At 46.8% G+C, this 24281-nt stretch overlaps 2 protein-coding genes across 2 annotated transcripts in view; both read right to left on the reverse strand.

The window, feature by feature from the left end:
• Nucleotides 1–480: 480 nt before the first annotated feature.
• Nucleotides 481–24281, reverse strand: part of RFX8 (RFX family member 8, lacking RFX DNA binding domain) — a 57956-nt gene continuing 34155 nt past the window's right edge. The window contains exons 5-14 of the mRNA XM_035001816.1: nt 23787–23897; nt 23119–23196; nt 19245–19358; nt 18081–18231; nt 15402–15460; nt 13773–13929; nt 11529–11623; nt 8545–8659; nt 5732–6048; nt 481–923 (exon numbers count right to left, since the gene is read on the reverse strand). Of these exons, the coding sequence (XP_034857707.1) occupies nt 747–923; nt 5732–6048; nt 8545–8659; nt 11529–11623; nt 13773–13929; nt 15402–15460; nt 18081–18231; nt 19245–19358; nt 23119–23196; nt 23787–23897 (1374 nt within the window). The 3' untranslated portion in view covers nt 481–746. The remainder of the gene's footprint in view (nt 924–5731; nt 6049–8544; nt 8660–11528; nt 11624–13772; nt 13930–15401; nt 15461–18080; nt 18232–19244; nt 19359–23118; nt 23197–23786; nt 23898–24281) is intronic.
• LOC118008263 (phosphate carrier protein, mitochondrial-like) lies at nt 20773–22426 on the reverse strand. Its single transcript, XM_035001815.1, is given in 2 exon segments — nt 20773–21936; nt 21939–22426. Coding segments are annotated over 2 exon segments (1086 nt in total). The 5' UTR covers nt 22225–22426; the 3' UTR covers nt 20773–21136.

Raw genomic sequence — 24281 nt, forward strand, 5'->3', positions numbered from 1 at the left:
CTATCATCATTTGTTGCAGACACTGTTGGGTTCAAAATTCGACCTCACTTTAGGAATGTTTTAATGGACCAATGTGTAAGCCAAACAGTCGGTATCAAATTGCATTTTGTCTGTTCCTCACTGCCTGAGGGGATCTTTCTGCAAATTCTATTTCAATCAAGGCACTACCAAGGGGAAGAAAAATGTTACCATTGGCCTTCTACTCCTGGTATCAGTTTGTATTCTTCAAACTTTATCTTTCTCGGGGCGCCTGGGTGGCTCAGTTGGTTAAGCGACTGCCTTCGGCTCAGGTCATGATCCTGGAGTCCCTGGATCGAGTCCCGCATCAGGCTCCCTGCTCGGCGGGGAGTCTGCTTCGTCCTCTGACCCTCCTCTCTCTCATTCTCTCTCTCTCAAATAAATAAATAAAATCTTAAAAAACAAAACAAAACAAAAAACTTTATCTTTCTCTAGAGATCTATTTCTCTACTCCCAACAAGATTTCTCAAATTTCTCTTCTGTTAAGTTCCCAATAAACACACCTGAAAAGCCCCGAAGAAAAGCATCAGAGGCAAAAATTATTCTCCAAATCAGTTTATATGATTCATCAAAACTAACTCCTTGAAATACATATAAACACAATACATACAGTGCTACCTCTATTATGTACATAAAATCTTCTTTCCTACCAATACAAAAGCTTTAGCATTTAATATATTTTTAAGAGTGAAAATCTATGTTTTCTCATGTCCTATTCAAATAAATAATCATATATTGCATTGCTTTCCCTGAAAAAAAATATTTTCAGAGCTTTGGGGTACATCTGATATGTGAATTACAAATTTTTGTCCATCTTTTAGGGTTACAAGGGCTTCTTGTCCCACGGGAAGGCTGAGTTTGACCGTGCTTTCTGCGGCCTTGTCCTCCAATAATACCTGGATGAGCTGCAAGGGGGAAATGTTTAAAAGACAAAGATAGAAAAAAAAGTTATTCCCTGTTGCTGGACCCACCATTTATATTCTTCTACCATGACCTCGCCCCACCCTTGGACCTCAACTGGAAGCTTCTGCCTTTATTTGTTCCTACTACGGGATATCCTAATTTCTTTGAGGAATGCTCGGGGCCTGGTGAGGACTTCAGGGAAGGAATCTCAACCCTGGGATGGTGCAAGAGAGAGGGGCCATGGGGGGTGAGGCGGGTGAGCTCTCTTTAGGAAAAGGAATGGGCCTGCGGTTGTTTGTGAGGAGCTGAGATCAAACCCAACACTCTTCCATTAAAGACACGGGAGAGTGTGGATCCGTTGTGAAAATCAAGAAGGAACCTGTGAAATGTTTAAGGGCTCCTATGTGGCTGCAATGCTCATCGCTTTGGCTGCCTTCCAGATGGATACCAGTCCCTGCATTCTTGGCTCAAATTCCCACATAGACCCTCCCTCCACCATCCATCAGATATACCAATAGATAAGGGGTGGGGGTGGGGGGAAACCATGAAAACAGTCATTGGTTAAATTAACACTCAGTTGGGTAGTAATAGATTTGAGAGAGTCACAGATTCTAGTGTTAACTTAGTGCCCACTCTTGGATAAGCCATCTAACTTGCCTGAGCAAGGCTTCCTATCAGAGAAACCAGGATACTAGGCCTTCCTTCCCTTAGCTCTTATGGTACTGGGAAGATTAGCAATTCCTCGGACATGAATACTTTCAAATTGATAGAGATGTATTTTCTTGGGTCTGGTTTCATTGATAACCCCCTCCACCCCCCATAAGGAATATATTTTACAAAGATGTACACAAAACAACTTCAAACGCAACGTTAGTGAAAGTATTTCTCACTCTTTCTCCCTAAATTTGACAATAACCATCACCACCCAATGAGAGGATGTTTTTCTTCTCTCTCAAAAAAATCGTCTTTGGGCGCCTGGGTGGCTCAGTGGGTTAAGCGACTGCCTTCGGCTCAGGTCATGATCCTGGAGTCCCGGGATCGAGTCCCGCATAGGGCTCCCTGCTCAGCAGGGAGTCTGCTTCTCCCTCTGACCCTCCCCCCTCTCATGCTCTCTGTCTCTCATTCTCTCTCTCTCAAATAAATAAATAAAATCTTAAAAAAAAAAATCGTCTTTACCTTTGTCCTATAGCTAAAGAGTCCCTTGTTTTTAAATATTTTTGCCATGCTTTAATCCTTGAGTACATGCCCTAAAGTGAAAAATGTGTGGTATGCTTTTATTTTTTGTTTTTATTTTTTATTTCTAAATATTTTTTTAAGTGATCTCTACATCCAATGTGGGGCTCAAACTCAAGCCCAAGATCAAGAGTCACGTGCTCTACCAACTCAGCCAGCAAGGCGCCCCCATGTGGTATGTTTTTAAAAAGAATATTCCTTATTTAATATCTGTGATTTTTTACTTTATTCTTAAACACTCCTGGGCACCTTCCTATCGTGAACGTTGCTGGAGTTGTAGAAGAGAGACAGATGGATAGGGCAGTCCAGAATACTGACTCTGGATGTTATCATAGGTGCAGGGTAACACTAAATTGTTCAAAGAATGAGGAAGCCACAGATGTGCCGCTGAATGGGGTGTTAACTCGTGGCAGATGAATGCAGATGGGACACCGTGGGTGTGCTTTTTTGTTGGTGAGGAGTGCAAATGCTGAATAATGAACGCAATAAAAATTAGATGAGCATAACTTTTTGGTGTTAGAGCGTTTAAGTCATTATAGCTAATTCAGCAGGCATGCACAGACAGAAGCAGGTTTAATTAATCTCTAATGCATATTACCTTGGGTTATCTGACATTCATCTGCCTGTATTGCTTTATTATGTAGTTCAATTAAGTATTTAATGTCTTTCTCCATTGTTTCCACCAATTAAATATAAGTCAAACCCCACTGCAATAAACTTTGGAGTTGCTAGGGGATTGGGTGGAGTGTCATGGAAAGGCGCTCAGATTAAGTTTCTTTGGAGAAATAATAATGATGACTAATGATTATGGGTTCTTACTATGTTCCAAGAATTTTGCAATGATTGACTTATTTAAACTTTATAACAGCCCTATGGAATTAGATATTATTATTCCCATTTTGTAGATAAGGAAGCTGAGGAACAGATAAATTAAGCAACCTGCCCAATGTTCTCAGCTAAGAAGTGGAAGATGGGGCATTTGAACCCAGGAAGTTATGTACTAGAATTGCCCACTTACATTCCCAAGTCATCAGACTTGAAGGTATTTTTAATTTATTCCCAAGTCACTGCTTTTGGAATTAGAGCACATGGTAGCATCTTCTGGGGAGAGAGAGGGTGCTAGGAAGGGACAGTTTTGCAAGGAGATCTACAGAGGTTTGAATCCCTGCTCTGTCAATTACTAGTGAGGTGACCTTGTGAACATTACTCCACCCCTCATGAGCCTCAGTTATGCTATCTGTGAAACGGGGGCAATGATGGTACATCTCACTGGGTTGTTGAAATGATGCATTTAAATGCCCAGCACAAGGAGCTGACAGTGTCTGCTCTCCACCAGCTTCTAACTGTGGCCAAAGAAGTAAAAGTTTACTCCTGGTTACCTTGGTGACTAAGGGGCATGTCAAATTGTCTACAGTCCTAGCTCTCTCCCCAGCCAGTGAGTGGAGAGATGTACACACTTGGAGCTGAGCATCCAGCACAATTGCTTGTCCTGTTAGGGTTCCATAGAATGCTCCAGAGTGCACTCAGGGGGGCTTCCTACTGGCCAGCCCTTTCTGGACCCTGTTGCCAGGACAGGGTACATCGTCCAGAGGGTCAGGGTGCAGGGAGAGACATTTCACTGGGCACAGCCTGGCCAACTGGGTCTAACTGGGCCTTCTCTCTACCAAAAGCCCTGAAATACCAACTCGTGAGTGATGCCCTAATTGTCCCCAGCTGTTGTTTTCCTAAGGCGGCCCAGCTCTCCTGCCCCTGCCATGGGGTCCCTGATTTGAGGCCAGTATGTCACTATATCCCTATTTCATGCCTATTTGTCATGTCTGCTTCACAGATACACTCTCAGAGGAGGTGAGTTTCTTATTTATAGACACACGTCTGAATCTACTCTACCAACCATATCAAAGGCAGCTGGATATATGAACTTATTATTGCAAGGTAAGAAAACAAAAACCAAAGACAGAGAATTTGTAAACCTGAGAGGCATCTCTTTTGCTCCTGCTCATATTATTTTTGTCTAGTAGGTTGTTCCATCCAAGTAGTGCTCAATAACAGGGTTCTCTGGGGGGTGCCTGGGTGGCTCAGTTGGTTAAGCATCGGACTCTGGGTTTCAGCTCAGGTCATGATCTTAGGTTCCTGGGACTGACCCCGTGTTGAGCTCCCCGCTCAGCAGGGAGTCTACTTGTGGATTCTCTCCTTCTCCCTCTGCCCCTCCCCCTAATCACACTCTCTCCCTAAAAATAGATAAATAAATCTTTATATAAAAAAAATTAACAGGGTTCTCTGAACTCTGGAGTACTTGGAATGACAGTTTGTTCAGGAAGGAAAGGTCCCTTGGAGGTTGTGGTTATTGTGGGGACTGTAGGGTATGGACAGTTTCAAGCTGTGATTCATTTCCATGATCAAGACCCCTGTTAGGTGAAGGGCAAGGCCTCTGCCTGGGTCTCCTACTCAACTCAACTCCTCATCTTCTCAAAAGAGGAAGGAACTTGAGGGTGCGGAAGAAATACTATGCAAAGTGGCTAAACTTCCAAACATGTATAGAAATTTTAGAAATTAATACTAAGGCAATTTTTTTTTTTTTTTTTTTTTTTTTTTTTTTACACCAGGTACCCCTGCTTCCTCGGTCAACAGAGGAGTTGCAGTTGCTTGTTTCATCAGTTTGGCTCCACTTTCTGGCACTCAGAGAGGGCCCCCTCTCTGACCTCTGCAACCTGTGTCCTATTCTCCTTGGGGCATGGATCACCCTCCTCTGATCTCGTGTTGCGGGAGAAGAATGGACTGGAGATCAGGCAGGCCAGGACTCCAATCTCTGTTCCACTGTTTACTTGCTGTGTGACTTTGTGCAAGTCACTTAGCTTCTCTGACCCTCAGTTACCTCAGCCATGGCATGAAAATGGTAAGAGCAGATACTCTGCAGGATTGTATGGCTTTGAGATAATGCATATAAAGGGTGTATAGTAGGTGTTAGATAAATAGCAATTCTTTTTTTTTTTTGAGGTGGGGGAAGAGGCAGAGAGAATCTTTTTTTTAAAGGAGGGAAGGGCAGAGAGAGAGAGAGAGAGAATCTTAAGCAGGCTCCATGCCCGGTGTGGAACTGGACATGGGGCTCGATCTCACAACCCTGAGATCAGGGCCTGAGCTGAAATCAAGAGTTGGCCACTTAACCAACTGAGCCACCTAGGCGCCCTAGCAGTTCTCACTTTTATCTTTCAGGATGTACCCCAATTCCATCTTTTCAAAATCCAAAATACCAGAGGTGTTTTCAGTGCTTCTCTCTTAGTTTAGTTAGCTCAGTCAGTCTAACCACCCCTGGTAAGTGTGGGAAGGCAAGACCCAGGCCATCCAAATATTCCACACCTCTGAGTGTGCCAGGTACCTATCTATGCACCACGAACCTGAGCCAACCAGTGATCAACAGATAAGCTACTATAATCACCTCTGGCAAAATCTCCCAAAGCAAAGACGGATCTAGAGCTGTGTATCGTCGTTTGGACAAAGTGATCTTTATGGGTTTCCTAACCATGTGATAGTTCTTAGTCCTTTGCAAAGACTGCAGAAGCTGGGGCCCCTGTGTCTGTACCTTATTGCCCGTGTCACTGTCCACCAGGAAGCCCAGGACCCTGAGAACCACACTGCTCACACCCATGGGACATTGGCTCTGGCCCATGTGTTTCAGGGTCACCCAGTGTGGATCCACACTTGGGCTTTCATACTCCTGAGATGGAGAGGAATCTGGAGGGTGGAGAGATGCCTGGTCTGGCTGGACAAGAGACTGATCATCTGGTAGCCTTTCCTTGAGATGTCCCCCGTCGTCATCCTCCTCTTCCTCTTCTATGCATGACTGAAGTAGATGAGTCACAAATTCCAAAAGCAGCAAATGGAACAGATGCCAAGAGCCTACATTGAAATAACAACCCTAAATGAATAATTAGATAGACAGATGGACAGATAAACCGATCACTATGGAATTACCAACTTTTCTGGGGCTTTTAACTTCTGTGTACTGGGGCCTTCTCACTCCTCTAGCAGATCCTGGGGGTCCTGGGCAGGCATTCTGTACCTGTGAACCCCAGCAAGGTGGCTTTTGGGACAGAAAGCACAGACAGCTAAATCGTCTTGAGCCATGAGAGGGAACTTAAAGCCCATCTAGGGTGAGGTGGGAGAAAAGCAAATCCTACAGAGAGAGAGGTGCCATTCCCAGAGCTGGAGAATGTGCCCCTCAGCCCCCTGTGGTTGGCACACGGGGCAGTTAAGGGCTAGGCTGGGAGGAGACGTGGAGGCAGAGTATGGATGGGAGCCAGCTGCCGATCAGAGGCTGGAAATGTAGCACCTGCAGGCCAGGCATCAGGGAGATCGTGAAGGGGAGACAGGAGGGCATGTGACTCAGCGGAACACTCCAAATCCCAAGGTCTTTGGTCTTCCAGGAAAGAAGGATAATTAATGTTCAGCTGAAAAGCAGGGCAGGGTTGAGGGGAGGGGGATCTGGCTTATTGCTATCGTTAAAAGATATTTTTTTTCTAAAAATTTTATTTATTTATTTGACAGAGAGAGACACAGTGAGAGAGGGAACACAAGCAGGGGGAGTGGGAGAGGGAGAAGCAGGCTTCCCGCTGAGCAGGGAGCCTGATGCGGGGCTCGATCCCAGGACCCCGGGATCATGACCTGAGCCAAAGGCAGACGCCCAATAACTGAGCCGCCCAGGCGCCCCAAAAGATACTTTTTTAATGAAGGTAAAACCACCGCTCTCTACAGATATAAAATGAACATGTGTCAAAGATCTCATATAAGTCATTTATTAAAGAGGAAGTTCGTAAAATGTTGCCAACTTGTTCAAAGGAGAATTCCAAGCACTGAGCGTGTATAGACAGTAAAGATGCCCCACAGATCTGTCCTCAGGGCAGTAATCAATAGCATCCACCTGACACAATTAGTTTGCATTTCCCTGGGGGAGAATCATTTGCATTATTATTGATACAATTTAGAGAGTTGTAAAATAACTCAAACACATGAAAGCTGAAGATAACTCAGAACCTTCTGCCTATTTCAAAGCCTTTTGTCCATTTCCAGCAAACTTTTGTCCATTTCAAAGCCTTACGCAATGTTTGTTTTTCTGTGATGGATCCCGGTGAGACAGGATGGCCTGACCTGGTCTGGAATAAGCTTGACCAGCAACCCCTGGCCCATTTAACCACGTGAAGAGGAAAAACCAGTGTAAATACTTTTTGGGACATCATACGAGGTCCAAAGAGGGTGTGTGGTGGGGTAGGGGGCAACAGCTTCAGGGCTGGGTTTCTTATCAGGAGCTCAGCACATGAGCTCCGCTCCCTCACTTTGCTCTGGGAGAGCATTAGCATAAAGCAGAGTCATTTTGGACTTCACTAAAAGGGAGAGTCTCATTACCAGTGGGTGTCACCTCCATGGATGACAGGTGACAGCAGCCATCCTCGAAAGAGTTCCAGAGTGTTGGCAAAACTGGTCTACGATAAAGCTTGTCTTCTCTTCCTCGTTTCACCTGCTGTTAGGGCATCTGGCAGCTCTCTGGAGCAGGGATCCTTCACCCAGATTGGTGTGCAAGCTCACAGGGGCGGAGACTTTGTCTTTTCACTGCTGTTACGCCCAGTGCCTGGGAAGGTGCCTGGGACTTTGTAGGGACACAACTATCCACTGGAATGAATGATCCTCTCCATGGGGCTCAGTGGTGAACTTCCCTTCCTACAGTTCCCCTATGCTGCATCTTTGCCACAGATGGGACAGACGTGACCCTTCCTGACAGAGAAAGACCACCTATTTGAGCAGATAGTTTGCAATGGATGCTACTGCACTCTTTCCACTATCTGCATACAATGGTGACTGGATCAATCATTAGTCCTGAAATTTAAACTTGGGTGCCCCAAAGAACCCATTTGTTCCCCATCTCATTTGGCTCCCTGGGTGCTTTTCTAAAAACACCCAAGTACACAATTCAAAAACAAGGGGAGGCCTCTTATGCATCCAACCATGATGGAATGGGAAAGGGAAGCTTGGTTTGACTGTTTGATGGACTATGATGGTTGCCATTAAAACACAATTATTATGGCTTTCTAGGTCTGTGTTGTATTTTACAAAAAAGGTGAAAAGAGGGGCGCCTGAGTGGCTCAGTTGGTTGAACGTCTGCCTTCGGCTCAGGTCATGATCCCGGGGTCCTGGGATAGAGTCCCTCGTCGGGCTCCCTGCTCAGCGGGCAGCCTGCTTCTCCCTCTGCCTCTGCCTCTCCCCCTGCTCGTGTTCTTGCTCTCTCTCTCCCTCTCACAAAAATAAATAAATATTTTTTAAAAAGGGTGAAAAGAAGGTGACTGGATTCTATGCTGTCATAACATTTTAAAATACCAAAATGTTTTGTGTTCTCTGCCTTACCGAAACTATCTCTGTGGCAGAGAGTCATGGCTTTGCTCACGGTGGTGAGAAGGAAATTCCATCTTAGCTGGAAGCTGGCGGCCAATCTGATAAACTCCTCTTTGCTTCTGCTGGGCTATTACATTTTTGTGAGGAAAAAAAATGCTGGGGTTTGTGACAAAGTCCGGAAGATCACAAGCGCACAGCTGCCACGCACAGATGCCCCCAAGTGGCCGGGCGAGAACAGGAAGAAGAAATGATGAGGCAGAGGCACACTAGCCTATTTGTGGTCCCCCTGCATCTCCTGTGGAGATGACTCTAGGGCAGAACCTTTTGAGGTTGGTGGAGAGAAGAAAGAGCTGGGAAACTGGCCTACGTTTTTTGTTTTGATCCCACACAGTTTTTCGAAAGCGGTCATTTGTGAAGCACCACAGGGGACTGGCGTGGGCAGCCTCGCTGGGCCCACCTGGCTGTCGCCCCTGAGAGAGCTGCTGGCCGCTCTATGCCTGCCCAGTCCAAGCACGTGCAAAAGCAGCTAATGAAGGTCACCGTGCTGATTCTGGAAAGCACAAAGCTGGCCACTGTGCCATGTGCATGACCTGAGGCCTGGAAGGTTCCACCTGGGCAGCCAGCGGACAGCCTGAGTAGCACTAAACTGGGTACCAGTGAGATGCCTCCACATGCAGGCTGCGAAACTCCATCTAGACCGAGAGTCGCCTTGGGGATCCTATGAATCTCACGGGCATGTGTTGGAACGAACACCCCTGAAGCCCTCCTAAGCCTCATCGTGTATGTGGGCCACACATGGGGCGCAACTGCAAGTCTCTGAGGAGGAGATGTTGAGCCTGGCTAGAAATGAGGGAATAATACCCTTTTTCATCTCTGCTGCTCCTTCCTCTGCACACTGTGAGTGCCCTGGGCTCTGGGAGGTGGTGAACCCCAACCAGGAGCGGCATCCTCCCCCCGTGGGCTCCTGGCCCCTGGGCTGGTGCTTCTGACCACCTAACACAGGGCTCCCAGGAGGAGCCCTGCTCAACAGACACAAGGATACTTCTGAAAAGCATGGAGAGAAGTAGCCCTGGGTGACCAGCACTCTGCACAAACGTTGAAATGTAAACCCTGAGCGCTGTGGCCATCCATGTGGCACTTCAGGCCCCTGTGTCCAGAAGCTGCTGCTGGGCCCGAACCGCCGAGAACTGGGAGAGCAAGCACGTGACCCAGAGGATCGGTTTCTTCTGCGAGCGCGCTGCCAGACGCCAGCCACTGAAGCCATTAGTCACCTCCCACATGCCTCAGGGCTTACATTTCCACAGTCTGAGTATTTTATTGACAATAGTCTGGTTTTTTTATCAGCCAAGCTGTTGTACAAAAACAAGCCCTTCAAAGGCATGGTTACAAAAATACCATTTTTCTAACATGCCTCATTTGTGAAGGCTGAAGATATGGGGGTGGGAGTCTTGGGAAATACAGAGTGTTACATGGTCTAAAACAGGGTGAGCCTCTTGGGCTCAGGGGACTCATCTTGGTTCAAGTCAGGGGTGGAGTGAAAACCCAAAACAAGGAACAGAAGCTCGAAAGCTTCTACGGGTGAAGCTATCAAATGAATACATGTCTCCACAGCAACGCAACCCTAGACACGCTTACCACTGTTACAAACAGGCTTTGCCAAAGCCCAACGAGGAGAAAGAAAAGCCATACAGAATCTGGAACGATTATCACCCAGAGGCAAAGAATGGAAACAGACACCTGCCAAGCATTGGAACTGACTTTCAAGCTCCTTCCTGAAAAGTTTCCTGGTTCATCTCTGAGGTGTGTCACCCTACTGCAGCCTGCAGTCTTAGGTATTACCTATGCCCTTTTCTCTTTGATGGGGCGGACAGGCATACAGACAAGAACACGTGCGGCAGGAAGGGGGAGAGAAAGAAATGTGACTGGAGGCTTAACAGAAAGCCCAAAGTTGAGTTTCTGGCCCAGGCCCTCCAAGTCTTTGCTCTCTGCTCCAGAGACATTTGCTTCTTCCGTAAATGGCCCTCCATTTTTCCATATGCTCATTCTGCTCTTGCTAGTTTCGTGTGGACATTGTTCCTTTTCTTAGTTTGCTTTAATCCTATTCACCTTCTACATCTTGTTTAAATCCCACCTCCCTCATCAAGGCCCTTCCTAATTGCCTCAGCCTTCAGAGGACAATGCCTCAAGTTAGCGCAGCCCTGGGCTGCCTCATTTGGGTCTAGGTTTTAATGCATAGCCCCCAGCTCCTCGCCCACCACCCCCGATGGGCCACTGGGCAGGCTTTCTCTGACAGTACTCTTAGCTCTTACGGTGAGGCTGCCAAGGCAGAGGATGAGGACAACAAAGCCAAAGTAACGCCCTAGTCAAGTAACACCCAAGTTTCAAGTCGATCAGAAGGACCAAACCCATCTGTATCTAAAACAATGCATCTTGGATTTTGTGAAATCAAGCTTAACACTTGGATGGTTCTGCAAAATACCTAGACCAGCACTGTTCTCCCTAAATAGACTGCGCTCCCTCTTCCTCCTAGACATTCTTGCTTGGTGCACACATACGCTCATCCATGCTCATGGGCTTGCACATGCTCACCCACCCTCACACACATTCACCTACATACCCATGTTCACTCCACACTCATGCTCACTTGCACACACACTCACCCACGCTCACCCACACACACATGCTCATCCACTGTCACCCCCACTCACCTGCAATTACATGCTCACTGGCACACACACCTGAGACCACACATGCTCACCCAACTGCACATGCTCACCCACAAACACACACCTGTACGTGCCAGCCTCTGATTCCTGCCTTGTTACAGGAGGGAGTGAGACACCACTTCCCTATCTTTAACACCCACACCAGCCTTGACACATTTCTGGCCAGAGAAAACTCTTTCATTGCACCAGGTCATGGGCACGGGTGCTAAAATGTAGCTAGAATGATCAACAACCCCTTCTTCCCTTTAAAAAAAAATAATTGTTTTGTACCTGGAAGACAAATGTTTGGAGATTTGAAGACAGACAATTCAGGAATATGCTGAGATCTGTGGATGTCCCCAGCAAAGAAATCAAACTGCTTAAACCTGTAAACAAAAGAAGCAAAACGATTGTGAGCAAAGTAGCAGGATTTTACTGTAGGTATTTGTATACTAGGTGACCTAGGGGACAACACTGGTCCCGGAGTTCAAAGGCATTTCCTGGCGCCTCACACTCCTTTTGAACACAAAGGATGAATTCTAAAGCTGGATTTGTCACCTCTGCAGTCAACTAGTTCAGAGTTACATGGTCTTGCCTCTTAGGAACCACGTCTGTCACTTGTTGAAATGGAAAAAAATATTTTGAAATAATAACTACACCTTGTAATTATACAGAACCCAGCTACAGATGAGCTCATTGCATGATACAGACATGAGCTCACCTACCCTTGCCGTTTTCACAAAAGGGGTAGTTTATTAATGTCCTTTAAACCCATGGTGGACATCAAAGCCGATGAGGGATGTGGCTTGCCTGGGGCTATAAACTCAGTTAGTACAGACCTGAAGGGTGGGGCCCAAGCATGTGTGACATCAGGACTGGGTCCTCACCCACACAGGCAGCACTGAGCAAAGAACAGCCTTGGGCTCGCCCACCTTTTGGAATGTGGCTATGTACCAAGCAGAGTTTAGAAACCCGAGTAGGTTGCCATGGCCCTGACTGAGGCTTGGCCAGGTCTCATCTGGAGGATCCTCCAGGGACACCTCAAGCATTTATCTGCTAGGCGTCAGCAGTGGTGACCAGAATATTGCCTCCCTGCTGGCTCTGTGCCCTTCTGGAAGTCCTATTTACAAGAATGCCAGTAGGAGCCCACAGGACTACTGTGCAGGCTTCTGGGGGAGAGGCCTCATGCCCTCCTGGGGCTCCCTGGGCTCTGGCTGGGGGCAACAGCAGGCTTTGAGCAATTACCTGGAGTTTGGGGGAGAGCCAGTAGCCTGGGGAGGGGGCCTTTTGGGCTCCTACAAATGAGCACTGCTTGTCCATATCTCTGAAGTTTCCTAGGTTAGGGGTTTACCTTCTCATTACTGGTTTGGGAGGGGAGGAGCTGGGATTTGGAACAGCCAGACAATAGGGGCAGGTGCGACCCGCCGACAAGTATGGACCTATTTATATATTTTAATAACTGGTACAATCCTACCAAAGTCGGCCCTACTTCCAGGTTAAAGAAAGAGGCCAGGATAATTTGTGGTGCATTTATGCACTACTGAATCCATGTATTCATCTAGTTATGAAGTATGCGGGTGCTACCATGTGCCAGCACCGTGTTGGGTAGACCAAGATGAATAAGCCACAGCTGACACTGGAAGAAGCCCACACGTTCTGGGGAGGCAGCCCTCAGCACAGCTAAGTGTATCAGGACAGGGCCAGGCTCATGGAGGATGAGGCTACTGGACCTTCCCGGGCCATCCTGGGGGAGTGTCTGGAACATGCATGAATGGAGCGTGGCTCCCATGGCCCCTCCTGGCAACTCTCCTACAAAGGCCTAGAGATTCGCCTGTAGTCTGGGGGAGGAGGTCATACACCTTCTGCAGCTCTCCTCCTGAAACAGCACCCAGGTTCTCCCTGCTGAGTGAGGACAGCTTCTTCTCTCACTACTCTCGCTTCCCGGAGATGGAACAATGCTGTCAGCCTGCTTGCCAAGCTCTTTGTGCAAGGGAGATTTTTCCCTTGAAAAATAGTTACAACTCTCAGATAGCAAAGGGCAGGAATATCCACATACTCACTATCACTTGTTTGGAAAGTAGGTTGGAAAGTTCGGTAAGAGCACGTGGCTAAGCTTCACCTTATGAAAGATAACACTGGTGATGCTATAACAATAGCGACACAGCAGCACCTGGCAAGGCAGGGAGCGAACTTAATGTGATTCGGACCTAGTTAGAAGAGACACTGTCGAATCTGCATGTACACGATCGATGGTTTTTTCCAAAGGAGATACCCCAGGTTGATTTCCAGGAAGAAATACTGGGAAGCAACAACCACCCTCCTCTGTTCATTCATTCAACGAAAGTGGATTCGCACTGGGGACCTGGTGGACCCTTCCTCACCCCTGCAGGAAGAGATGTGCGAGCAGACACATGATAATATCAAAGAGTAAAGTAGGTTCTACCTCGACTAAGAATTCATAAACTAGTGATGGCCGCACCAGCCCCAAATATATCCCAAAGGCCCCAATAATGCAAGGTGCAGAAGGAAGATTACATTTCATCTCCGCGTGTGTCTCCAGGTCAGCGGCACTACTTGGGTTACTTGGCAGGGCTTTCTTAGACGTGTCCAAAGCACCTTGACTGGTGATGGCCTGTAGGTCTGACTTCAAAACGCTGACTCTCCTGTTATTTTTCAACACCATTCTCATAGTCTAAAGATAATGGAGAAGCATGATAACTTCATTAAATCTTGCCCTTTTACTTTTGCCTAATTCCCCTCTCCAAACGACTAAGTTTTTTTTTTTTTTTGAGGAGAAAGAGAAGTGGATTTGGGTATTACCCACTAAAACTGAATCCTACATGACAACTGAAATGTTCAAATTGCATGCATTCCAGGATGGCCTTTCTGAAAATCACCATTTGGAGTGCTTCTGCTCAGAGGCAGATATGGTCAGGGCTCCCGGGGCTCTGTGGCTCTTCCTCTCCCTGATTCTTATTCTCTGCACCCCACTCCATGAGCCTGAACTACTCTAGAGAGGAGCATGGTGGCTGTGCCGGAAGCTCTGCAAGGAGAACATGGCTCCACAGACGCCAGTTCCAGAGGGGTGCTGCAGGCACCAGATGCTGTCTCTGTCCTTCCCCTGGGCCATGAATTCAGCCGCTGGGAGCTGAATTCTTCAGCCACCCAATGGGGACAATCCAATCCCCTCCATTTCTGGAGCCCCGGGGCTGAGCAGGGGGTCATCCTCAACACCAGCCTCAGGAGCAGGCCCTGCAGCCACCTCCTCCACCTGACAGGGGAAGAGCCTGAGGGCACCTGGGATGTTGAGTAAACCTTCCCCCAGCCATCGTGTTCAGAAAGAGAAGATTCAGAGCAGGGTGGCTCTAGAACCCGAGCTTGCCGCTTGGGCTGGCCATCATCAGTTGACCTGATCAGGAATGAGAAAGTGCTGGAGAACTGGATGGGCTGTGAGCACATAGGCAGGAAACAACCCCAGGAAACGTGAAGTCGAGAGAGAGTTTTGTGCTGGAAGGACAGAGATGGCGAAGCGGAGGGGCCCAGCCGCGCTCCTCCCGAGCTGGGACTGATTTGGAACAGAGCCTCAGTCCCAATCTGGTGTCCACAGGATTTCAGAACAGATTCCTGAGCGGCCCACACACTGGCATTATGGAATCTTTCTTTCAGCCCTTCTCTGCCTTCCTCTAACACTGAAGCTACATAAACAACCCAGGAGGGAGAAGGTCAGAGCTGAGAAACCTGGCAGACTGGACACACGGAGTCCATGGGGCCATGCACCGGGTGATGGGCTCCGTCTGTCTGTTCTAGACTCTGCCATGATGCCCTTTCACCTCTGACACTGGCTGGCCCTGGTCAGCACTTATGTGGGTTCTTCCTCTCGAACTTTAGAACACTGACCTGCTTGTTCTGCTTTTTCTCCTGCAGGGAGAACCTTTCTGAGCAGGGGAGAAGTGGGGTGGGCTTCTAGCTGAGAGTTTTGGGCACACTACACCTTCCCAGTTAGTGGCCAACAAGATCCTCCTGTCTGCCCTCTGCCCTCTAAGGGGATGGACATGGCCTCCCTACAAAGGGAGCTACCGTCTGCTCTTAGGACATACTTGCAGCTTTCACTTTTTGCTTCAGGAAACTACTTTGTTCCCTACTGTCCTGTTGGCTGAAACCTACCTTTGCCATGTTGGAAAGGTATGTCTTCCTTCTTAGTCTTTTGACAAACACAGTAACTTCTGTTAAGAACAAAACATATGGCCATTATTAATACTGTAGCTTCAAGTTTTTTAAAAATAAATATTTCTATTTATTTATTTGACAGAGAGAGAGAGAAAACACACAAGCAGGGGGAGGGGCAGAGAGAGAGGGAGAAGCAGACTCCCCACTGAGCAGGGAGCCCGATGCGGGCCTCGATCCCAGGACCCTGGGATCATGACCTGAGCCAAAGGCAGATGCTTAACTGACTGAACCACCCAGGCATCCCTGTAGCTTCAAGTTCTTATGTACACAGCGGGGAAGAGGACGCACAGCACGGACATGAGGCCCACGCATTTGCCTAGGAAGGTACGGCTGCCTAAGCTGCCCTCCACACAGGGAGGCCTCCACGCATCCTGGTCTTCCCACTGCCCACTGGCCCTTTCCCAAATGGCTAGGAGATACTGGCAGGGACCACTTGACTAAAACCATCCCCCCCGCCCCCGTGCCAGAATGTGATATACTCCCAGCATCTGACGTGCCTGCTCAAAGGAATTTAGGACTTCCCCCAACTTTGTCATCTCTACAGTGCTCTCCTCAACAACTGACCCAAGGAGGGGCATCTGGGTGGCTCAGTCAGTTGAGCGTCCGACTCTTGATTTCAGCCCAGGTCAGAATCTCAGGGTCCTGGGATCGAGCCCCGCACTGGACTCTGTGCTCAACGGGGAGACGGCTTCAGGATTCTCTCTCCTTCTGTTCCTCCCCCCATGCTCACTTGCTCTCTCTCAAATAAATAAATAAATCTTTAAAAAAGAAAAGTGACCCAAGAAAAGGAAAGGGTGAAAAGAGGAAACATAAAAGGAGTGTGTGCATGTATTCATCTGACAAATATTTATGAGGGACACTAGTGCAGTGTTTGCTCCATAATGTGTGCTGGGTGTTCACCGGATTGTTGGACAAAGGAGGGCAGCCTCCACCTGCTAGGGGCTCACTGGCTGAGCATGGGTCACCAGACAGACGTGCAGACGCCTTCCCCACAGCAGGGTAAGTGCCCCGGGCAGTGTGAGAGCCACCTGGGGAAGAATGAAGGAAGGGGTGTGTGGGGGTGCAGAGGGGAGGGAGGGGCCTGTTTGGAAGAAGGTGTCAGGTGTGGCTTCATTTAGAATGTGCAAGTTAGGAGTTAGGGAGGGGTGAGGTCTTGGCGGGGGAGGGAGGTGGGGGCTGGGGACGGGGCTGGCAGTCTAGGCAGAGACAGGAGCAGGAATAAGGACCTTTCTGGAGACAACCTGTCTTGTGTTGCTGGGGAGTACCAGTGGGGGGATTCCCCCAGGGGTTGGGGACAAGGATGAGGCCAGAGGCCAAGCTGTAAATGACTCTGCATAGTGAGTGAAGGCCTGTGGACCGTCCAGGCAGCAGGGACCGTGGAAGGTTTTAATGGGTCAGATCACTGTGTAGAACCATCACTAGGGGCAGAGGGATGTGTGACGGAGGGGGTGAGGCTGGAGGCAGGATAACCAGCTAGAAAGCTCTGAAGTAGCCTCAGGGAGGGACGGAGGGAGACTGGGCTTGAGTGGCAAAGTCTCCTCACTTCATGGACCCTCTGCCATAGCAAGTTCCAGACCTCATATTCCCTGCAGCACCCTCTTTCTGCTGATTCTTGGCTGGCAGTCTCTGGCCCATGGTCCCTGCCCGGCCATGGGAACATGTCCATGTGGGTCACACGGGATCAAGATTCCCAGTGTGAGCACTGAACACAGCAAGGGGTGCAGGGCTGGTGGGTTAAAATTAGAGCTGGTCCTGTTCTGGGGCCAGTTTGAGAAGACAGCAAACAGTGTGCAAAGAAAGCAAGACTCAGCCCTGAGCAAGCTGGCCCAGGAAGAGGAGGGCCCGGGTGGGGAGGGCGCTGGAGGCAGCTACAGGCAATGGTGGAAAACCTCACAGAGGCAGGAGGGGGAAAAGAGGTATTTCCAGGACCATAAAGCATGTCCTGCACACGTGGGTGAGTGTTGGCATTTTAAGCCGCTGTAGGCCTTGAGCAGACAAGCAGCCTGGGGGAAGTAGTCTTCAGAGACTACCACCTGGCAGCAGAATGGAAGGGAACATGTTCTAGAAAGTCAATGGGGAGACCAAGACCACAAAAGTGTGAATGCCCCAGTGGCCCAAGAGGTGTGAAAGTTAAGGACATGGGAGGAATTTCTAAGGAGGGAGCAATATTCTTGGAAGCCTTGCTGGGAGGCCACACAGAGCACGAAGAGGCAGAAGAATATTGGGCCACCTAGCCCAAGGACTGTAGGCTGCCTTCAGAGGGCTGGTTTGAGAAGGCACACATTAGCCACCAGCTGGATGCACTGTGGCTTCTCCCTGGCCTGGGCCATAGTCAGCGGCACCTTTTCTGCATCTCTAACACCGTGGGCCTGTCAGAAGTCCACGTTAGGATTTATAAGGGGCAATCGATGAAAGGATGTGGATGGACCAGCACAAGGACCCAACATTGCACTAAAGAAAATGCCAGCAGATCCGAACTGGTCAGGCCTTGCGGGCTGCAGTTTAGTGCAGGAGGAGAAGAGTTACCCACCAGCTGAGATGTCCTGCCTCAGTGTGAAAGTTAGATCCTTCATCTACTCTCACAGAATTCATTTTTTTTTTTCCATTGAAACCTACCTTTGAGTTTAGAGATCTGTACAAGGGCTGGAAAACCTTCCAATGCATTAAGTAGCCACAGCTTAAATTTCTTGCTGAATAACCGGACAGACTTCAGGTACTGGATAGAAACATCTTCCAAAAAGTCATGAAGGAGAACATCCTCAATTCCCTACAATGGAATTGTCGAGAGGTGATGACTGCAGGCCAGGGTAGGCGTCCTCTAGTTCTTTTTTTTTTTTTTTAAAGATTTTATTTATTTATTTGACAGAGAGCGAGCGAGAGCAGGAACACAAGCAGGGGGAGTGGGAGAGGGAGAAGCAGGCTTCCCGCTGAGCAGGGAGCCCAATGTGGGACTCGATCCCAGGACCCTGGGATCATGACCTGAGCCGAAGGCAGACGCTTAACGACTGAGCCACCCAGGCGCCCAGGCGTCCTCTAGTTCTAAGTGGCCATGTTCGGCTGTGCCACAAACTCAGAGAGAAAGCTACCACGCAGCCCTCGCCACTGCTCAATGTGTGTGGCCAGAATGGGATTTTTCTTAAAGATCTTAAAATACTGATAATTGTTCCAAAAATGTTCAGAAACACTATTTCAGCCAATAGTAGATGTGATCAAACCCAACTATGTAAGGGCTGAACCCAGCCTCCAGTTTTCAACCTTTTTGTTAAACATTTCGAGGTACTAGATTGTTTCCTAAAAAATAATAAAGTAAGAGGTAAAGGTTCATGACCAGCTTCAGGAGAAGCACAGAAATTATATATAACTGATCCCCAAATAACAATAATCACTCTGGAGATCGAGCATTTAAAAAAAGCAATGAGAAAACCCAGCACTTCTGTATATTCCAAAGCAATTATTCCAGTTACTCATTTTAAAGACTTCTTTGTTGAAGTTACCAGAGAAAGAACTTTAACTCAGTGCAGGGCTCACTAATCACTGGAACCATACTTCACCAGGTGTACTGGCTTTTTCTTTCCATGAGGTAACTCTCACTGAATTTAAAAAAAAGAAGCTGAGTTTTAGGGAAAGATTAAAAGGCTCCATCAACACCACAATTTACTCCTTAGAGGGCCTGAAGCCCATGGAGTCTGCAGAACAGGAGGGCTGCAGTCCTAACCCCAGCATCTGGTATTAGTTTCTGGAAAGGACACAAACCAGCAAGGCAAGCAAATGTCTTCCTACCTTGTACAGCTGCACATCGTAGCATTTAAAGAGCTGGCACACATCGGGCAATGTCATAAGCATGACTGTGTCTTGCTGCAGAGATTTCCAGAAGGAAGTGAGCAAGTCCTCCACCTGATGAGGGAACAGAACATACCTCCCCAAATTCATTTTGTGCCTGGTGAGATTGATCCCCCGTTATATACTTAATCAGCCCCAAATGATAATGGGATGAATTTCAGTCCAGTTAATGTATAGCTCAGCCTATCAGCTTTTCCAAGCTGTGTTTTAGAAGTGTTCTTTCCAGCAACCCATCAGTGAGCCACTAGCCAGTTGGATGGGATGATGTGGAATGGCATTTTCATGAAGTTTTCTGGAATGAAGGCTGTTTCTGACCACAAGGGGGCTCCTGTTGATTTGTAATAGGATGAGGATCTGGCCACAGGGCACAGACCACAGTTCAGAACAAATGTTCATTGACTGACTGACTCCCTCAATTATTTGTCAGCTCAGAAGGACATGTAACAGTATGTAATCAAAGAGACCTCCTTGATAAGTTAGAATTCACCCAAGGACTATGTGAGCCAAAGGGCACCGGTATCATTCTCCATGGAGCCTTCTTTAAAGACTTCTGTAGATACCTTTTGTTGTGGAACAAAATGGCAGCTTCCTTATTTTTCTTTATGTTTGCCCATGTTGACTCTTCAGACTCTATTACTGAACCAGGTGGCCAATCTGAGATGCCAACTAATAAAGACCCTTGCCTTTTTAGGATTTTTGCAGGCTCAAATATTTTGCAGCGTTGAAATCCTGACACAAGGACCTGCTGATGACTCTAGGCAAAGAGCTATTCCTATATACAGGCTGTCAAGGTAGTTACAGCCAACTCTCAAAGTACCTGATGATGAGCCTGTGATTTGAAATCCAGTTATCAGGGCATTAATTCTAGAGAAGACATCTCCAAAGAGGCTCATAGATATTGAACAAAAAATGCAATAGTGGGATGAATAGGATTATTTAATCTTTTTACTGTCAGATTGGTAACTTTGGAGCATGGCTTTTGGGGTTGGTGGGTCTGAATGAGGTAGCAACCATGGGCTCATCTCTGCTAACTCCCTCACCACCCTTGTCCAAAGTCATCCAATCCTGTTGCATCTGCTTCAGATATATTTCTCCAATTTGCCCATCTTTCTCTCTGATATCATTGTCACTGTTCCAGACTTGACCCCTCCCCTCACTTCTCACCTTGACTATGACAAAACCTCCTCATTGCCATCTACTCCAATATGGCAATCTTGCATCACTGCTCCCCCACCACCTTCTCAATCAATCAGAATTCTTCACAGGGCATGAGGCCCTTTCTAGGACCAGACTACTTTCCCACATCCCCTCTGGTTCTCTCCTTCAGAGATATTTATATCTAGTCATAGTGACTCTTCTGTCATGTCATGCTTGAGAACATCTTGCTGCTCTTACCTACACCATTAGTTCTACCTGGAACTCCTTTCCTACTGCACTTTTGAGTGTATCTGAACCTCTGCTTTTCCACTGCAATCAATAGCATCATGGCTTCCCCTTGGGAGACTATCCAGCCATCTTTTTTACTCTTTCTCCCAGCACCCAGAACAATCTAATCAAGCTGCTATTCTAGAACTTGCCATATTGTATCATATTTATTGGCTTATATTGCTCCTTTTAGTACCAGATTGTAAGCTTCTTTTTTTTTTTTTTTCGTGAGTAGTTGTGTTTATTTCAACAGCGGATTTGAAACCCTTGCCTTAGGCAAGAGACTACAGTAATTATACCAGGAATAGACAATTTCCTACACTGTCAAATATATAAAAGTTCTTCTTGCACTTTCCTCAACACTGATCAACAAGTAGATTCAGTCCACATTTGCTTTGATCATTCTACTAAGTTAACCCAAGCTTCTTCTTCAGAGACTCTGGCATTTCAGGTGGAGGAGGGCGAGGGAGCCTGAAGTAGATCTTCACAGAGTCATAGATGAACCACTGTAGTGCAGTCAGAGTGCCAATCGTGATGATACAGGCAAAGATTGCCTTCCACACACCTTTAAATCCAAGTCTCTGAAGAACTTGAGAAGCACTGCTACCTTTCTCCTTATTCAACACAGATACCACGGAATCAGCAGGGTGAGAAACAATTGCACAGAAGACTCCAGCTATGTGACCTGCCACAAATGTTACAACCAGTTGCTCTGCCTTTGAACATTCACTTTGGGGCTTAGGAGCCACAAACTTGTAAAATGCTTCAATGATATGTTCAAAGCAGGCAAATTTCATCATGGTATATGGTATCTGTCTCATCGAGAGAGGGGCAACTCCCTTGTAGAATGCTTTTAAGCCTTCTTCCTTATACATTTTGGGAGCTGCATCCCTCAAAGTGTTGGCATAACCTGGCTGGGTTTGAATTTGAACCTTAGCAGCTTCCATAGGAGCCAGGGCAATGTCAGCAAAGAATTCAGCACTGGCAGAAGCAGCCAAATATAGTGATGTGTGCCAGAGATAGGCATTCTCCTCCTCAAGCATGTTGCTATACAAGACTTTGAAAACTTCATAAAAGCCAAACTTGCAGAGCCCCTGCATAGAGTAGCCAATGAAAGTCGGAGCCCATCGTTTAGCCAAACCACGAACACCACCCTCTTCAAGTGTAACTGAGAATCCATTAAATATGCCCTTGTACTTTTGGGGTTCACCCGCATAGAGCATTTCCCTAAATCCAGAGGAAGGACAGCAGTGTGTGTCAGACCACAACTTAAGACCCCACCAAAGCCACACAGTGCATAAAACTTCATGGAGCCATATTCGCAGCTGTATTCTTCCACAGCAGCTGCTGCCAGATTGCAGGAGTGGGAACGGCAGGGCCGGCCCGGGGGACCTGTGGGGCTGCTGCGGGGGCCCGTGAGGCCATCGTGTACCAGCTGTAGGTGTGGCGTGTTGAAGGGGTTCACCTGCACCAGATGCACCATAGACGAGAACATCTTCTTCCTAAGATGGCGAACACACAACCGCTCCCTCGAAAAGGCTGCAGCTCACAGAGGCCGAACGTCCTCCCAAACCCTTAGATCTGTGCCCTTCAGGCAGATTATAAGCTTCGTAAGCCTTATGGAGAATACCTTCCTAGTTCCAGAAATGGTACTAGTCACAGGGTAAAAATTAAGTTAATGTTTGATGAGCAAATGAAGGAAAGGAGTGTATTAGATATTCAAGGTGGATGGATATTGAGAAAATTGCATCAGTAGGACAGGGGTCATCCTGAAGACATTTTGGTCTCTCCTTCACTATAATGTTTTACACTGAATAAGTACTAAATGAACTCATGCTAAATGAATATTATCACCCAAAGCTGAAGTACTTAGAACCCTAGGCATCAGAAAAGCTTTCATTGAAATGTGTGCTTGTTTCCCTGGATTTTCTACTGCAAAAGATAAAATTCAGAATGGTTAAAAGATGTGTTTGTTTTCCACAGCCAATTCTAGAATAAAACCCAATCATTACAACACAGATGACCCTGCTTCAAAGTCTTGCTTCTTTTTCAGTTAGCACTTATCAATAAAGTGGCTCTTCAGCATGACTGAAAATTCTAAGGTGAATAATATTACCAATACTTTATTCAAAATCAACATGAATTAGATCTTTAAGAAATAGCTGAATTATACTTAAAGCATAAGGTTATATTAGCACCTTGGAAAATTTCCAAATGATTAAACTGAGTAAAAATATCACCTCAGATATCACCTCAATATCTATAAATAGCTGACTTCTAAGCACTACAGTGCAATGAATTACCACTCGACATCCCTTGAGGGGGTCTTTTCAAGTAAAATGATTAATAGTGAGTCATAAATACTTATATTTTATAGATAAAACCCTACCCTCTCAAGTTCTTGGTTCCTCACGTTTTGTAAAATATCTTGGCAATAGTTGTAGTATTCATCAGCAAGAAAGGCCATCTAGGAAGGATATGGAAAATTATTTCAGTTTTAAAGTCACTTCAAGAATGAACTGATCCTCAAAGACCTCTCTCTAAGCCCTTAGAGGCTGCTGCTTATGTTGCAGTTCTGCTATGAGAGTAGCTGAGCTCTAACGGTGTTATTTATTTATGTGGAGCAATGGATACACATTATTGGCCTAACATGGACATAGCTTCAGTTTTGAAGTCATAACTCCAGGGTCTGTACCACCCACTAAAGAGGCCACCAATCTCTGACATCTTTCTCCCTAAACCCCAATTTCCCCCTTCATATTCCCCCGTCCCAGTTTCTAGAAAATCTGCCTATCTGTTCTCTGCTCTGTCATAGGGAAGCCCTCATTCTAGATGACAAAGTGGTTCCAGGTAGAGCCTTTCTATAGGATGTGAGGGGAAGATCTGAATTTCCTGACTGCCACCAAGCCCAGGAGGGTATGTCGGTGCTCACAGGTCTGGAAGAAGGCAAATACTACTCCATTGGGTTCAAATGATCACAGGCAAACTAAGAAGACATTTACTCCTCTGGGCATCAAAGGCATGAAAAGTTAGTTTCTCCCATGCATGCAAGCCTACCATTTTGTAGGAATACTTCTTTGCCAGTTCTTGCTCCCAGAATGGACATCTCCTGAATTCAGACAAAGGGGATCCAACTGGATCTGTCCTTATCGGTGAATGATTTTCACACTAGAAACCATTTACACATAGATTATCTCTTGAAAATAAAATGCATTTTCTTGCATATAAACCATGTAATAATCACATTGCTACTACAGGTTAATGTTCTATGTAACCTTTTATCCACACCTCTGGACATATTGATCCTAGCAACTTTTCCCCCTTATTTCATTCCAAATGATATTAACCTTCCCTTATATTCTATAAACTCTGGTCATCAGGAAGCAGTTAGAACTGAATATATTACTCAAATGTGTCATTCTTGTGGTCGTGTATTACAAGTGCTGTATAGTAACGTGATAAAAATATTATCTATGAATAATTTAATACCACAAATACATTTATACAATCCTTGTCTACATAACTGTCCCTCCGAAATAAAACCATATCCTG

This window comes from Mirounga leonina, unplaced genomic scaffold (assembly GCF_011800145.1).
Source record: "Mirounga leonina isolate KUSES-001 unplaced genomic scaffold, KU_Mleo_1.0 Mir_125, whole genome shotgun sequence".
In the NCBI taxonomy this organism is placed as follows: Eukaryota; Metazoa; Chordata; class Mammalia; order Carnivora; family Phocidae; genus Mirounga; species Mirounga leonina.